This window comes from Rhinopithecus bieti, unplaced genomic scaffold (assembly GCF_001698545.2).
Source record: "Rhinopithecus bieti isolate Rb0 unplaced genomic scaffold, ASM169854v2 scaffold_2314, whole genome shotgun sequence".
In the NCBI taxonomy this organism is placed as follows: Eukaryota; Metazoa; Chordata; class Mammalia; order Primates; family Cercopithecidae; genus Rhinopithecus; species Rhinopithecus bieti.
In genome coordinates, this window is record NW_016803781.1 from 219,818 (window position 1) to 237,373 (window position 17,556).

The 17,556-nt window shown below is 41.3% G+C and overlaps 1 protein-coding gene across 4 annotated transcripts in view; it reads left to right on the forward strand.

Moving 5' to 3' along the window:
- The window catches only part of PITPNB (phosphatidylinositol transfer protein beta), a 69,783-nt gene extending 56,941 nt beyond the window's left edge, over window positions 1-12,842 (forward strand). For 2 of the 4 annotated variants that reach the window (XM_017852957.1, XM_017852945.1), the window contains exons 9-12: window positions 4,166-4,276; window positions 5,897-6,019; window positions 9,402-9,487; window positions 10,880-12,842. In XM_017852957.1, coding sequence (XP_017708446.1) covers window positions 4,166-4,276; window positions 5,897-6,019; window positions 9,402-9,449 — 282 coding nt within the window. In that variant the 3' untranslated portion in view covers window positions 9,450-9,487; window positions 10,880-12,842. The remainder of the gene's footprint in view (window positions 1-4,165; window positions 4,277-5,896; window positions 6,020-9,401; window positions 9,488-10,879) is intronic. The other 2 variants (XM_017852951.1, XM_017852940.1) reach the window with 1 other exon arrangement.
- Window positions 12,843-17,556: the final 4,714 nt, after the last annotated feature.

Here is a 17,556-nt window from a genome sequence, read left to right on the forward strand (position 1 = left end):
CTTTTTATTACCTAGTGTCAGATTTCACTCCAGGGAGATGATACCAAAAGGATTCTTTTAGGTTACTGTACGACATTCGGACATTTTCACTATTTTCTGTGTCATCATAAGTATGGAGACTTTCAAAGCCATATTCTTAACTTAATCAGTACTTTTAAAAACCATAGCTCACATTTAACAGATGACTCCCACAAATCATTTTGAGAATTGTATGAGAACTTTTAGATATCTTGTATACATTAATAATAATAATGATTGAAAAAATGTGTAGCTTGTGTGCTCTCTACTTTCTTCTGGTAATATTTATGTTTTTAGGCAACAAGCTGTTTAGTTGTTTTTTAGTTGGGTGCATGTTCTTTGAAGGGTTTTTTAAAAAATAATTACTTGTAAATTGGATGGAAAACAAAAATCAGATTGGGACTGAATATACATTTTAGATCTGAAAAGATAGCTTAGGGAACTGGTTCCTTTTTGTCCCATGGCTTATAGTTTCTAAAATGAATTTTATAGACCAATGTTACTTTATGAATTACCAGTATTAATTGATTTGCACAGCTTGCCAGAGTCACTAGAAAGAATGTGAGAAATAAACTTGGTTAATTGTTGAAGTCATGTATGTGTACTCTGTTCTTTGAGCTCAAGTTTAGTATAGGCATTTGTATATTACAGTTAGCTTAGTCCTTCAATTAGAACCAGAACCATGCTTCATCCCACTTTTTTATAAAATTGCTGGAGAATTCTGAAGCGTCAGTGTTCTAGGTACACCCAAGATTTTCATTTAGTACAAGGTGTCCAATGATTTGAAGTTGTAGAAGAAAGCTTTCAGCAGCTCATAATTAGTAGGACCTTCTAATGTTCAATCTGGAAAGTATCTTAGAGTTCATCAGTGGTTTGGTGGGGTACTCAGTCATAGAGGAAATTCACGGTGGGTGGGTGGCAGGCTGGGGAATATTTTCTGAAGCCCAGGCACATTATAGAATAAAACACAAAATTATAGGAAGTTTTAGGACAAGCCATTGGATGTCGAGGATGTGTAATGTTTACCACGTACAGCCCTAGACCAATCCTGGCCCTCAAGAACCTTAGTTCACTCACCCCTGCTTTTAGTTTTTCCTCAGTGGAGAATGAAAAGCTCTGATAGAGTCTAGTTTTCCTGTTACAGATGGAGAAATGAGGCCTAGAGAGAGGTTAATGATCCTGCCCTGTGTTAAACAGGAAGTTACCTTGCAACCCAAGTTCCCTTAACTCCTAGTGCTACTGTTTGGCAGCTGTATCTCACAATTAAGTGCCGTATTCTGCATAACCCAAATTGTATTGCATATGAGGATTTTCAGTGACATTCATTGGATTAGAAAGTACTTCAGCATTGGCTCGTTGTTTATTGGTCAAATGATCTGTGGAAGACCAACTTTGTTGTCATTTCAATAAAGCAGGGCACTTAGAAGCTAGCTCTGTCTTATGGAAGGCTCGTTGACGCTTCTTCATCCAGGAGCCCAGCTTAAGTGCCAGGGGCCTGCAGAGCAAGGGGAGTAGTATGTAAATATTTGATTTTAGCCCAAGCCAGCATCCACAACACGAGGGTGTTTCCTGGGAGAGAATATTCACACCAAGGGCAGCATTATTTACATAATTATCCTCTTCTCTACCAGCTACATTTATGTCCCCTGACAGCATCTAGCACAGAGTAAAGGGTAAATGGTGCCACATAATACTTGCTGAATTATATTATATTACTAAAGTATACACATACACATACATCCTGAATTTTCACATTGGTACTCTGTTTTATGGGGGAAAAGTCATGGAAAAATAGAGCTAAGCTAGCCAAGATATTTTGTTAACAGAGCTCACCTGCAAGAGGACAGTTTGCTATAATATTTTTATTTAATTGCTTACTGGTGCTACCTCATTGATTTAGCCCATGTATCAGGTTATTCTTCAGAAGATGAAATGTCACTACAGAACAAATGTCTTGAGAAAAGTTGATCAATCATGAAGGACTCTATAGAACATTCAGTCACATTAGTAATACCAGGATAGAATTTTTTATATAGCATATCCCTAGAATTAACTTAAAACTGCGCCATGGTATATAATTTGGGGGAAAAAATGTGGTCTGGTGTTTCAAGCACATAAAGGAAAAATAATCTTGAGGTTTAGAATAAGACCTAGAAATTAATCATTTTTTGAATGTATGTGGCCGATTTGAGAAAGAATCTTTGCTCACACGCAGCTTTTTGAAAGTGGGATGAGTTGAAGCTGGTAAGTTGAAGCTGACAAGCAATGGTGGTGGCACCCAGTGGGACTGATCCAGTGATGTCTGGGCACCACCATGTGAAGACAAGGACAGTGGTGAAGAGGGAAGAGCCCGTGGGAGAGGCTGCTTTGGCCTTTGAATCAGTAATTTAGTTTTTATAAAAGGGGTCCCCATCGTGTTGCACTGACTTTCTTCTCATGAGGTAATTTGTTTAAAACTGTCTTGCAGATTCAAAAGTGGTCAATACAGCACTTATTAAAGAACAATGGAAAGAGAGAACTAATGTGTATTAAGCCTTTCAGTCTCACCTACTAAGCATGGAACATAAACTGCCTTACTTAGTTCCCACAACCGCACAACAGTCCTAAGATGATGTCACCTTTTTTTTTTTTTTTAAATCATCTTGTAAGCACACCAACACTGGGGCTTCAGGTTTACAGAATGGCTCTTTTCCCCAGACCATACTTGCAGTCTGCCTCTGCTCTCTGTGGTGCTTTGGTATGTGCCTTCTGCAGTAGACTGAGCCCTGAGGGCTCACTGCTATGAACCTGTTCCAGGCTTTTCTGGGTCAGCTCAGGAGTATTTTGGTCTTCTGCGCACATCACCTTGGAAGTGGACCTGTGTATTTAAGTCACTGATGTATGCTGCAAGCTCCTGGTCCACCCCCACTCACTCACTCCTGAAAATAAACGTGCTAGTATATTGAACTCACTAAGTAAGGCAAAGCCTCAGTAAGACTCACAGAAATCATCAATAATAACATGGGTTGTAGTGCCCCCACCTCTCACCCCAGTTTATTTATTTCTTTATTTTTATTATTATTTTTTGAGACAGAGTCTTGCTCTGTCACCCAGGCTGGAGGGCGATGATGTGACCTCAGCTCACTGCAACCTCTGCCTCCTGGGTTCAAGTGATTCTCCTGTCTCTGCCTCTCTAGTAGCTGGGATTACAGGCTCCCACCACCACGCCCAGCAAATTTGTGTATTTTTTAGTAGAGATGGGGTTTCACCATGTTGGCCAGGCTGGTCTCGAACTCCTGACCTCAAGTGATCTGCCCACCTTTGCCTCCCAAAGTGCTGGGATTGCAGATGTGAGCCACTGTGCCCGGCCTATTTATTTTTTTTTTAGAAATAGGATCTTGCTATCTTACCCAGGCTGGTCTCCAACTCCTGGCCTCAGGTGATCCTCCCACCTCGGCCTCCCAAAGCTCTGAGATTATAGGCATGAACCACTGTGCCCCGCCTCTCTTGGCTCTTTAAAAAAAACAGTTTATTTTCCTTTGTTTACCAGAACAAGTCTTGATTTGATTCCTGACTACACCATTTAAACTGTGAGGTGTAGTCATTTGTGGAAATTGAAGTCTGTATGTATAGGATTTACCTCCAAGTATTTGGTAATTACAGATCATTTTTGCTGTTGCGTCACTTTTTGTATCTCCCTTCTATTGAAAATACCTCATTTAATAAACAGTACAGGTCCACTTGCGAATATCTGAAGATACAGGAGAAAGCTGAATTTCCTTGTCATTTTTTATTGTGCCTCACCACATCCAGTGGGAGTGTGGTAATGGTGTTATGAGAACCCTTACGTATTAAAGGCTCACTATTGATTTGATGTGAATAGAATTTGGTATTTAATATGAAATCTGAATAGTGTAATGTGAGGCAGAACAACATACCTATTAAACTTTAGAGCTAGGAAGTAACTTGGTCTGTGGAAGGAGGGTTTACAGCAGGGGAATACTGCGGCTTTTGCTAAAATGATTTCAAGTTTTCAAATATCTGAATTAAACACATGAGATTGTAATTTTCTTCATGTATGTCTGTGATGTCGTTACACAACAGTCAATTTTAATGAAAACATAAATATTTAAGTCACAATTTCTCCTTTTCAATTTTTCTCATCTAGAAGGAGCTGGCAAACAGCCCTGACTGTCCCCAGATGTGTGCCTATAAGCTGGTGACCATCAAATTCAAGTGGTGGGGACTGCAAAGCAAAGTAGAAAACTTCATTCAGAAGGTAAAAATCTGCTGAAAACGTGGTGACTTAGATTTAGGGTAAGATCGGAGCTAGCTATTAATGGGATATCTTCTCTATTGTTACTTTTTTTCCCTCCTTTATGATATGAAAATTATTGTCCCTACATAATTCATTTCAGCCCTTCTTTATACCTCGAAGCAGCAAAGACAGATGGCAGCAGGGGTTTTAAGGGACTTTCTTTGGGGACAAGCACAGCAGCTTTTTATTCAAAGTGCTTACCTTATGATTTGCCCAGCACTTCTATAGAGAACCCTTTTCCCCACACAGCACGTCCCCAAGAGGACCTGGTGTTCTGATCCTGGCTGGAGGGAGAGAGCGAGCCCAGCCTGCTGAAGGGCTCCTCTGCCCCAGTTCAGCTGGACCCTTCCCGCTACCCTCCATATCTCTCAGAATATATATGTGTGCCTTGTGCTGTCACGGGAGGGATGTCTTCTTTAGGTCCTTAGTGAAAATAGGCACACTCTGAACTAAGGTATACAATCTGATGATCCAAATTCTATTTGTTTCTTTGTTATGTCTTCTTTATTAAAGTGAAAGTAACATGGGCAGTTAGATCTAGGAGGAGGGGAGAATTGGAATTTTATAAATGCACACGGTTGTTACTACCTAGGAATGTTGAAACATTTCCTTGGTATTTACTTTTCCTGGAGGGTGAATATTTATTCTGTTATTATTATAAAGAAACCCTCATTATATCTCAGATCTCCACAATTAGTTGTGTCTGTTTCATCATAACTTTTCTATTTTTAAACTATAACTGCTGTAATATTTTATAAGACAAGGATCTCAAAGTGCTGGAAACTTTGATTATTCATGGGCCTGCTTGCAGTTGGCCCACAGTAGGCATTCTGTAAATATTGGTATTCTTCCTTCCTCTTGGATCATAATCATAGATTAACAGTCCAGTTCTGAAAAATGGAAGTCACACATGTAATTGATAAAGTCCTTTCTATTCATGGAAAAATATTTTAAGTTGAAGATTGTCCAGAAATACTGTTCCATGCAGTTTTCTCTCTTTTGGGAAAGTAGAATAAAACTTAAATAATCCCACAATTGAAACCACATTATATACATGGTTTTAAATATGTTTGTAATAGTGGCAGCAACGTGTTGTGTAGAAAATTAAGGGAGAGTTTTAATGATTCTTAATTTAATAAAAGAACCCAGGACTCTTTTCTTTCAATGCATTATTGTATTCCACTTCATAGTGGATGTTAAGAATGACAATATATAGTTTTATAGCAGAAGAAATCTAGTTGACCTTTGCTCATTGACATTTAGAAAAAGGTAAAAATAAATCAGGCCCAGCAGGAATGTGTTGGATTAGGTCATACACACCACATTTTTTTAGTTTCTACTAGATCATGACACCTTTGCCTGGGAGATTGTTTTCCATTTCACAGGGAAAGGTTCTTTTTTTTTAAAATTTTGCTGTACACAATGATAATAAAATGGAATTATGATTTCCACAAATCTACAGAGTAGTCTTTTTGAACTAAATATGTAAATTTCATGGGTTAATTGGAACATGTACAGTTAATGTATCATTAATCTTAGGTTTTTGTCATCTTATGCTACTTTTTTTCTTTGCTTTGAAAGCAAGAAAAACGGATATTTACAAACTTCCATCGCCAGCTTTTTTGTTGGATTGACAAGTGGATCGATCTCACAATGGAAGACATTAGGAGAATGGAAGACGAGACTCAGAAAGAACTAGAAACAGTAAGACTGGCTGTTCTATGGCAATTCTCTAATTTTCCCTTTTCTAAAACTGTATACATGCTTGATAAATACAGAGCTAGAATTAGGAAGAGTGTTATTAAAAGCCATTCCCTATTCTACTTATTCTCATCAAAATGGAGTTTCTTAGACACTGCTATTCCTTCACATATTCTGATCTCTCTTTTGTTGAGCAGATTGCGTGAAGGTAGACTAGAGTTTTCTCAGTCTAGAATTTGTTACCTGTTAAATATCTAATGCTTCTGTATTCTTTCTTACACACTAACTCTAGTTCTCTATGCTGGTGCCTTTTAGACACTTTGCCAGACTAAGTTGCTTTTGGCTCAGTTTGTATCACAGCAAGTTTACAAATGTTAACACGATAAGTCCTAGTTCGCTTTTTTTGTAGAAAAGGTAAGGCTAGTGGAATTGCCTCCTCTGCTTCTCCCAACTAGCAGTGAATCTTTATTTCTTCCTAAGCTTTAGGCAGATTCAGGTGATCCTTGGGCAAGAGGTCAGCATGCCACAGTTCAGTGTTACAGCCTATCCCAGCTGCTCCCCACCACTAGTGGGCAGGGCCGGCAGCCAGTGGGCGTCTTTTCTCTTGTCGGGATGGATGCTTCCCTGGCTTCCTCTTGCATGTGTCTGGTTTTGTTTTTGCCCTGGGCCATGTTTGTCTCCAGTTGGCAGTAAGGCCCCATGGGTGAAATGAACCCAAGGAATGTCCAGGGCCTGCTAGTGGTTTCCATGTGGTCATCTCGAGTCCTGCCAACAGGCCCAGTTTTGGAAGCCCTGCAGGTGTGAGCATTTGACAGACTCCTGCGTGTGAGGCAGAAACTCCATTTAATCACAGGAGAATGACAGCAAATCAGATTATTTGGCACAAAAGGAAACCTATTTTTCTGGCACATAGCATTGTAAAGAATCTGTTTAAAGTTGCTTACTTTTGGTGATTACAGCAGATCTGCTTCTAATTAGTTTTATATAAACCTTCTGAGAGGACTAGGACATATTTTCTTTATAAGGCAATAAAATATTTTAACCTTATCTTATACATAAAGTAAACTATAGGCAGACTCCAACTTATGAATGGATTTTGTTCCAAAAAATTTTGATTGTTTGAAATTTGGAACATATTTTATAAATTAGGGTTTGGTTTCTAGGCTAGCCAGCAGAAGCCTCTTTGACTCCAATTTCTTATACTCATATTAGGGCTCTGAATTCTGGATATAGGGAATAGGGTGATGAAATGGCAAGAGCAGAAGATACCCCCCTCACTTCCTTATTTTTATTCTAGCCACAAGCAAAACATTTAAATAGGCAACAGCAGGTCATGGGCACTTCCTACCTTTCTTTCCAGCCCTCTCTCTCACTTCTGTGTTCCCTTTTTCAAGAGTCAGTTGCCTTTCTCTGATTATAACAAGCACCCCGCTGGCCCCCGATACCCTATCCAGTTTTAGTCCATTTGCCTTGTCTGGTTTCACTCCCTCCAAGTGCCCAAGTCTCCAGGAATACCTGCCAGCTCTGCCTTCAGCCCTTCCAAGCTGCTGGTGGGTGTCCACTGAACATGAAACAGAAGCAGCAAGAGACACCCATCCACACTAAGCCCATGATGTAGCGCTGGCATTTTCAACAAGGATTTACCAACAGCTCAAACCCTTGGGAGAGAGCCCTTCTCTCAGTTTTTAATTTTTATGCTGAAGAACTGTGTGTCACATGGGGAAGAGTAGTTACCATTGACCAGGTAATAAATATAGCCCTATCTGGTTTGGACTCTGACCCCTGCCTATCTCTGGACCCCTTGGACAGAACTTGACTGAGATTTCTTCCCCCCAGGGAAGTGCTCTTGCTTCCCTAACAAGTTCTCAGCCGCACGATACCTGAACACAGAATGGTCCCAGCATCAACACGCTGTGACCCTTCGCTGTGGAGCTGGTGACTCTTGCTCTCAACTATGGCAGTGGGCCTGCAGGTGCAGCTGCTGCTCCATGCAGATCCGTTATTTGTGAGCTGGAAATTGCACTCATGAAGAAGGTGTAAGATAGAGAAGTAAAAGCCCAGTTCCTTAGACAGTGTCACCATTCTTATACCCACATTGCTGAAACTGATTAACCCCCTCATAAAGCTAGTAGAAAATCTATCATTGCTTCACAGTGAGGGTACATAGCAATTGCTTTGTCAACTATCTCAAAAACATTTTAAGACAAATTTCACCATTAAGTGCTGCATCTTAATGTTGAATCCCATTTAAGTTATTTTGCTGTAGGTCATTGGGGAGTGCTTGATTCCACATCACAGAATCAAGATGCTGCTACTTTGAGTCCTAACAGTGGCTTTGTGAAAGCATCCTCAGAATCTGGGCAGCATCAAGCCTGCAGGCCAAGAATGCCTACCCAGAAAGCACCTGCCTCTTGAAGAGGCATCCCATTTTAGAGTCCTCTTTACCACGCAGGAATTTCTTTTTCCTTGAGGTCCTGACCCCTGACACTTGATGATAGATTTTAATGATGTTATAATACTCTTAATTCACAAATATTTTAAAAATTGGATTTCTTTCAAATGGGTTTTGGCCCTGGAGAGAACTAGTATCTTGAGAGGTTAGGCACACGAGGAATGCCCCTGCCTATGATCTGCAGGGAACTGCCCTGGGGTTGAGGCTCAGCGTCTGAAGGAGAACTTTTAGGTTAGCATTTTACCTGTTTGTTCTTAACTGGCACTTCTGGTACAGGGGTGGGGGTGAGGATGTGTTGAGTTTTAATGCATTTATTGCATTTGTTTGTTTTCTGTTCATTTGGTTTTTTGTTTTCTCATTGAGTTGTGTCGCTTGTCTGGTGGCTATTGTTATGAATGCCTGTCCTTTCTAATACATCTGTGTGCCCTTCATGGTTTGCCCATACATTGTTTCTGTGCTTGCCTTTTCTTCCTTTCACTCTCCCTCCTTTCAGTAAACTTCCTTTAAAGGACTCCGCTGAGAGACCCTGTTCTCAGAAGCAGCAGAGAGGTGAGGCCCACACCCTCATGGCTTCCTTGTCTGGCCTAGGGACTATACAAATGTGGACCAGACCTTTGGGCCATTTTCTCACATATTGGCAAACAATTTATTTACCCATTGGCTGTTTTTCATAATTTTTTATCAGTCTGCAGGCTTTTGTTTTTTACATTTAAGGATAGATAAACCTTTGTTTGTGCTAAGAAAAGCCTTTTGCAAGAATGTCTTTAAGCCAAGGTTATTTGAGGGGCCTCAGAACTTCATTCTTAACGTGGATATGGTTATAAACAGTCAGCCGTCACTTCATAATTTCTTCTAGATCTTTTTTCTCCCCTTGCTTACTAACCCCTATTTAGAGTCTGATTTCAGCAGCTCACAATTTTATTTTACGTTTAGATGCGTAAGAGGGGTTCCGTTCGAGGCACGTCGGCTGCTGATGTCTAGATGAGTCCCCTGTAGGGTCAGAGACAATATCAAACTGTGTAAGTGAAGACCTGGGTAAAAAGATGTTTCAAAACCTGTACCTTTTTGGTGATGGGCAGTTAACTTGCTGAGCAAAAGCTCTAAGTGTTAAATGTGGTTTTATTTTTAGAATTTAGAAGATAAATATTTTAGAAATTAATAGTGAACATTTATTATATAGTCTTTAAAAATTTTACCTGTGGACCAGGTTGAATTTAGTAATCCTGGGTTAGTTTTTAGTGTTATGGGTTAGAACCCAGCCGCCAGGTGCTCTTACTCATCATGTAGCACATTGTCCTAGAAGCTAGCTGAATTTTCAATACCGAGTTAATTGACCTGGTTCTTTGTAGAACCATTTGTGGTTAGTAAGGAAATATGTAAAATCACTTGAGATCAATAAAGATTCTCTATTCCATACCATACGAGCCAACCTCAATAATTTATTTTGGCTGCAATATTTTCTGTGCACCAGAAAGTCTTCCTTGATATTTCGTCTTCAGTTATTATTACAGTTAGCTGTACTCTGCGTAATGCACTGTAGTTCATTTCTGTGGTCTTTTTTTTTTTTTTTTTTTTTTTTTTTTTTTTTCTGAGGCGGAGTCTTGCTCTGTCGCCCAGGCTGGAGTGCAGTGGCCGGATCTCGGCTCACTGCAAACTCCGCCTCCTGGGTTCCCGCCATTCTCCTGCCTCAGCCTCCCAAGTAGCTGGGACTACAGGCGCCCACCACCTCGTCCGGCTAGTTTTTTGTGGTCTTATTTCTTTCAAACATTATATGCCCATATAACAAATTTTCCCAGAGATGCAAAAAAAAAAAAAAAAAAATCAAACATTCTCCCTCCACAAATTGATACCAGCTGTGAGTAACAAAGATCAACAGTATGCTGATATCATTGTTTATTGAACTATGATGTTTATTAGCTCAAAATGAACGAAGTATAAACACTTCCCCTCCGCCACTGTGGTTCTATTGCCTGGCCCCACATGAGCTACTCGCTACCTTCTTAATTTTGAACAATTGGGATGAATGAAGTGTTCAGTTGTGAGAAAAGCTATTTCGCCAAATAGAATGAAGTACTCTTCAAGGATACCCCAAAACCTTTTAAATTCTATGTTCTAAAAAAAAAATAAGTTATGTTACTTTGTTAAACTCCCCTAAGTTTTTTGGGATTTATTTCTGCCTCGACTTTATTTTCCCCTCTGATGAGCAATATATTGTGGCATTATAGTAACACCAAAATCTTTTTAAACAGATGAAAATTGGTAAGATGCAGTAGTAGGTACATTTTCTACAAAAGTTTGAATAACATTGAGAAATTTTATTTTTTTTGGAAAGTGTGTGTGACAAGCTGCTGTCTAAATTGTTTCTGTCTCTATGTTCAACACATTTTGCACTGTCTTCACTTTTCTTACAGTTACGTAATCAAGGTCAAGTGAGGGGAACAAGCGCAGCCAGTGATGAGTGAAGAAGAATCTGACCAGTATCTTGCAGTGTTGATGTTTCCCAGATGTGTGCTTGTGACGATACACACACAAGCACAGGTTCTCCACCACGTGTGTATATATGTATGTGTGCATATGTCTGTAGCTGTATATAAAGCGCATGTAGAGCTACAGATCCAAATACACACATTTGTGTATATATGTACATACAGACATACTGAAGGGATTAGTACAATTTCTCCAAAGTACTGTACCTATCTTCAGCAAGAATGCAAAAGAAAATATTTTCAATATATATACCTGGAACAGATTTTAATAATTATCAGAGTAATACCATTAATGGACAAATTGACTGCAATGTAATACTAGCTGGTATGTTTCATAAATGTCAAGTTGTGGACCAACATATATAGCCTTTTATTATTTTCTCTTCTTTTAAGTCAGTTTCTTATAAATTTTATTTTAGTCCCATAAGCAGTAGACTCCCACAGAAAATTTCTTCAAAATTTTTTGGTATTCCAGGGAATCTGGGGTGTAAACTCTGAATATATTTATAACTATTTATTTCTGGATGGTCATTATCTTGTAGCCAAATTTGACAGTATAAGGTAAGGAGCAAAGTTACATGCCAGTTTTACTTGTTTGCCCTGAGGGAAAATCCTTAGAAAAAAATTCTGGTTTTATTGGATTTTATATTTTAAATTTCAAATATTTTCTACATCAAACCTAGCAAAATGGAGATGACGGTTTCTGATTTATAATAAACACTAGACAATTTTCAGGCTCCTGTTAGGCAAACATATTGATGGAGAAATTAGTCTTAATAGGATTGTAGGCTGTGTAGAAAAGCTGAAAGTATAGCACTTCACGGAGTCTTGTTTTGAAGATGACAGTCTGTAACTACAGCTTGGAAACTGCAAATGGTCTAGATTCCTCAGCTCACATGATAGGATATAGTTAGTGATGACATTTTGCTCTTCTTGTGGAAACATACACTTCAAGGGGGAGATGGTGACTTTGAGATAGGAACAATTTAAGGTGCAGTGTGAGTCTGGCCTGTGCGCGGTGAGGAGGCCCCGCCAAGAGGCTGGTGGACCTCCGACTGTGGGATGTGCTCTCAAGTAGGACGTCATCAGAACAGATCCTGAATAGGCATCATGAGAATGCTGGTCAGAACGGGCTGCCACTTTTTTTTTTTTTTTAAAGGAAGGAACAATAGCTAGGTAAGATTTTTATCAGCTTTCTCTGTCTGAATCCAGTTTTTCCCGTCGGTCCTGGAAGCTTGAATAGAATTATATTGTTGAAGCCTTCAGGTCACAAACTGTCTTTTTTAACCTCCTGTCCCTCCTAAAACACGCCAACCCCTGCAGTCAAATCACATTAGTAATCTGATTTGCTGACAGTCCTGTCCTGCCTGCTCCTTGTTTTCCCACATGTCCTGCATCCCTCCCCCACTGGAGTGATTTCAGTGAATCAGACAAGGAAGGATGTTTAGGATCACTACTGCGTTGCAATACCCTGTTATCCTCAGCAACAAAACCCACATTTCATACATCCTTTGTGTACTCAGGATAAAGACCGATGTTTACTCTCTGGGCACTGTTGTAAGATAGGTTTTGTCAGAGCGTAATCATTGTCTGCAAAGTGTTTGGTGCGAGGAAGATTATTGCTAATTTTGTGAAATAAAGAGTCTAGCCCTCTCCTTTTAATGAACTTAACTCTCGCTGGCATCTGTAGTATCATTGGGAGCTTAGGCACACATGGAAATGAGAGCCCGGCGCATGGATTTTAATGTTTTTCTAACAACTGTGGAGATTTGAGGGGATGTGTGGTGAATGTAAAATACCTAGTTTACTTGGCAGTCTCTTGTGTAAATTACAGTAAAACAAAGTAAATGAAATTTAAACGAAAAATAAATTTGATCACAAAATGCCACTTGTGTGCTTGAGTGGTTGTTTCCCTGAGCCACTGGTTCGGAACACCTCAGACCACTACTCTGTTTTTCCAGAACTCTGTCATTGGCAGCACTGCCACTCTGGGAAAATTGTTTTGTTTTAATTGCAAATTCTTATTCTTGAAATGTACCTGTGCCACACTAAGTGGTTACGTTTGGTTTCTTAAGTAATTTTCTGTCTTTAAGCAGTAAACTAAAGGATTACATGTTATTAGTCTCCGCAGTTTTCAGAAATTATTTTTAAAGGGGAAAACAGGGAAAACCCATTGTATTTTTAAAGCACTTAGTAAGGATTTTGCCATTTGATTCTGATTGTTTGAAGATTAGGTCTTTTTGGTGCGGGGTCACCTTTTACCTCTCCTTTTAGGATTTAGTCCTTTCCAGTCTACTTTTTTGTGCGTGTCACAACCATATTCTTGTGGTTCTGGCTCACTTTGTAGAACTGCTGAACATAAGGAGAGGTAGCCGGCTCTATGGTTGGATTTAATATATAGTGTCATATGTTGGGATATCTTACTGGTTTGTTTTCTGAGGTAAGTTTCTTAGTGTTGTGTTTCAGACATTGTGTTTGCGTTTACGGTGACACTATCATTCATGCACTTGGCCATCCGAGCACGGATACAGTGAGCACTCGGTTCTCTCTGCCAAGATGAATAAAAGCAGTGTACATTCCAGCGTGGGAGACAGACATGTGGACAGGTAAATTACAAGGCAGTGTGATTAAGAGTAGAGAGTTGGTTGAGAGAGATCTTAGACACCATTCTCATTGTATAGATGACAAAGCAGAAGTCGCCAAGGCAGCCTGGCAGCTGGGACCCAAGAAGCCTAGGGTGCCAGTCCTTGGGCAATGTGGGGTCAGGCACACCCGGGGCCCCCCTGGTTCCTGGCTGAGTCTTGGACTCCTTGTCTCTCAATGGAGGCCGTGATGCCCAGCTGTAAGGTGGTCAGGGTCACTTGAGACACTGTGCCCTGTAGCACAGTGGGGTGATTCTTCCCTCCTGTTTCATTCATCTACCAAACGGCCTCCTAATTGATCTAAAATCACTTGGATCTTTTGTCCTTGTGGACCTAACACCTGGCTTTTAAAGTTTAACTTTCTGTCCCCTCTTCAACTTGCTAAATTGAAAAGTGTTACAGCCCAACCTCCACAAATCTTCTCAGGAAATAAGAGACATTTGTTAACATTTGTTTTGTACCTTTCCTCTCAGCAGCTTAGTTGACAAGGGCAGTGTGTGGGATTTCCTGTTCTTGCTCATTTGGAAGGAGAATGTTCTTTGTTCTTAGACCCTCAGCTCTCATGTGAGAGCCATAGCATGTTGCGAGGTGGAGTTCTGTGGATACAGAAGGAATGTTTTGAAGTTAGACTTACTGCCAATGTTAGGATTTGGGACTTTGCATGATTGGGAGGGAGAGGGAGTGCTGGAGAATAGGTTAAAAGTTGTCCCGCTGAGCTTGGAGCATCTCCTGCCAACCTGGAGCGCTTCCCAGGAACCCTGCCAGTGTCACTTGGGGTTATGTTTTCTGATTTGGAAACGTTAAGCAGCAGCAGGTCTCTCCAGAACTGGTTCTTCAGCCGGATTGCCCTGGGAAAGTAGAGATTGCAGCTCTTCTAAAACTGCCTCTCACAGAAGTTCCAAGGCCAGGCTAAATATTGAATGCAGTACTCAGCAGCTGAGACATCTGATGCTTTGGTGACCATCCCTTTCTTCCATCCAAAAGGGCCTCCACTGGAAAGCATCTATTGTTTTAAAAATATTTTAGGACTCGTTTTTACTTCCCCCACTCCCTCAAGATCACGTACGCTCCCAAGTGAGGGTTACAGCCTCTTAGGAGGAATCACTGCTTCATGACTTCCTCAGGCATTTATATTTTCTCCTCTGTTGACTTAAATCATGAACTAAAATTTGTCCCTGTAGGAAAGAAGAATGCTTCGTCCATTCTAGGCTCTTCTCATTGTACCCAGACTGTGTCTTCAGGACTCTCATCTCTTGTCAGTTCTGTTATGCTAGAAAGACTGATTTGAAAAAATTGAGCTCGTGTAAACCTGTGCCCTCCACCCTGTGGGGGAACCCATGTGGGGAGCCTTTGAAAATATCACTTATCAGCTGGGCGTGGTGGCTCACGCCTGTAATCCCAGCACTTTGGGAGGATGAGGCTGGTGGACCATGAGGTCAGGAGTTCAAGACCAGCCTCGCCAATATAGTGAAACCCCATCTCTACTAAAAATACAAAAAACAGCCAGGCATGGTGGCGGACACCTGTAGTCCCACCTGCTTGGGAGGCTGAGGCAAGAGAATCGCTTGAACCCGGGAGGCAGAGGTTGCAGTGAGCCAAGATCGTGCCACTGTACTCCAGCCTGGGCAACACAGCAAGACTGTCTAAAAAAAAAGAAGAAGAAAATATCACTTATTTACCAGTTGTCTTTCTGTGGCTTGGGTTTGGTGTGCTCTCTGTTCAAAGGACGGGGTAAATTGCTAAGAGAATTCTCATTCTCTCTTCCTGGAAGATCATTGAGATGACTGCCTTCTGTCCCCTACCCATTCTTCAAAGCTTTGGCGTCAAGTGGCACTTCCTGTAGGAGGCCTTAACTTGGAATGACTCCCTCTGCAGCAGTCCACACCCCTCATGTGACTCATATATACTATGCCTTGGTTAATAGATGTCCTCTTTAGATCTCTGTATGTTTTGTGTCCCAAAGAGTTTGGGAGCTCCTTAGAGGTAGGAGCCACAGCTGTGCCCCCAAGTAACTTTCCCTGATGGAAACTGACTTTGAAAATCGCTCCTTTTTACCTATAACAGATATCTGCCTGCCCTGTGCCAAGGCCCCTTTTGAGTCCTGGGGTTCGAGCAGAGGGAATAATAACCAAAAAGTCAGTAAGATGTAACTTCTGCCCTCAGAATTGAAGCCTACCAACTAGCAGTGGGAAGTAGTAGTTTTGGTAGCTGATTGTACAAAATTCGATGAGAACAGAGGAGGGAGCTCCAAGTCTGCATTTCCCTCCTTGCTTTCCAGGCACCTAAACCAGAGGTTTCAGAGACTGCAAACTAAACGAATCTAAAGCAAAACTCTTGTTAGTCCTTCCTCCTTCCCAAAAATGTACTGTCTGCATTTACTATCAGTTAACTGTATCACTGGCTGTGCTACCCAAGCCAGAAATCCTAACTGGCCCCTAAGTCTAAAAAACGCCCCCAAATGACTGAAATCCTGCCCCTTTTGTATGTCCTGCTCCAATGCAGACTATGCTCTGATGCACCATCTTCTCATCTAGGGTGGGGTCTGCAAACTTCCTGTAAAAGATTTTAGGCTTTGTGGGCCATATGGTCTATTACAAGTTACTCAGCTCTGCCCTCACAATGCAAAAACATCCATAGAAGACACATAAATGAACACTGTGCCTGTTCTAATAAAACTTTATTTACACAAAGAAATGGCAGGCTGGATTTGACTGGAGAGGCCATGCCTTGTTTGCCAAGCCTTGGTGTAGGGAATTGTGTGGATAATCAGGCTCTGCCCGAGTTAGCTTTTGTGCTGTGCCCCTTCTGGAACACCTGCATGACTTCCTGAGGCCCAAAAGACTACTGCAGCCAAAGCCAGTGTCCTGCCATTCTTAAAGTGAAGCCAATGAGGCTTATCAGTCTCACTGCCTATATAGGGTCAGTCACAGGTGGAAGGAATCAAGCTGATTGCTGCCCTAAACATGCACATTGACCACAGAAATAGCTCTAAGCACCTGGTCCCCCACCAATATGCACAGAAAGCTAAAGGGCAGAGCTCTGATGGGTTAACAAAAGCAGTTGATATATGAAATAGAATGAAGATAGGCCAGGCACGGAGGCTCACAGCTGTAATCCCAACACTCTGGGAGGTCTAGGCAGGCAGATCACAAGGTCAGGAGTTGGAGACCAGCCTCACCAACATGATGAAACCCCATCTCTACCAGAAGTACAAAAAGTAGCCAGGCGTGGTGGCACGTACCTGTAATCCCAGCTACTCAGGAGACTGAGGCAGGAGAATGATGTGAACCCTGGAGGAGGAGGTTGCAGTGAGCTGAGATGGCACCACTGCAATCCAGCCTGGGCGACAGAACAGCAAGACTCCGTCTCAAAAAAAGAAAAGAAGATAATTCTGATTAAACTCTTCTCAACTGGCCTAATTTCTCTCTACAGCATTGTCCAGAAAATGCTATCTGTGGCTGTTAAACTAAATCCTACACTCATAAAAGGGCTCATAGATATCCTGTACCTTTTCCACAATTGAAATACGACTCCCTAGATGCCATTGCTAACGCCTTAACCTGGGCTTGGGGTCATGGCTTTTGATGGGATTTGCTGTGCCTGTGCCTGTGCCAGGCCTTTGCCTAGAAAATGAGCCCAGAGTTTCTGCGAGTCAGTGACACTCCACCTTGGGTTGAATCTGTTTACTTCTTGGATTTCTAGGAAGCCGTAAAGCGCCGTGACATGCTTCCGCCTTGTTGATCCTTTATATGTTCCGACACCACCTGCTAATCAGTCGATAGCAGAATTGCCTTGCACTCCAGACTGAGGGAGGTTCATGAAGTGGAACGAAGGAGTGGCCTCCTGTGTTTGTTAATGTATGTGCTAAACAAAAGCTTCGCCTCTGGGCATCCTATTGCATGCTGGCTCTCTGCAGCCCAGAATACTGATGCCACGGTGTCAGCGCTGCCTCCACTTTCC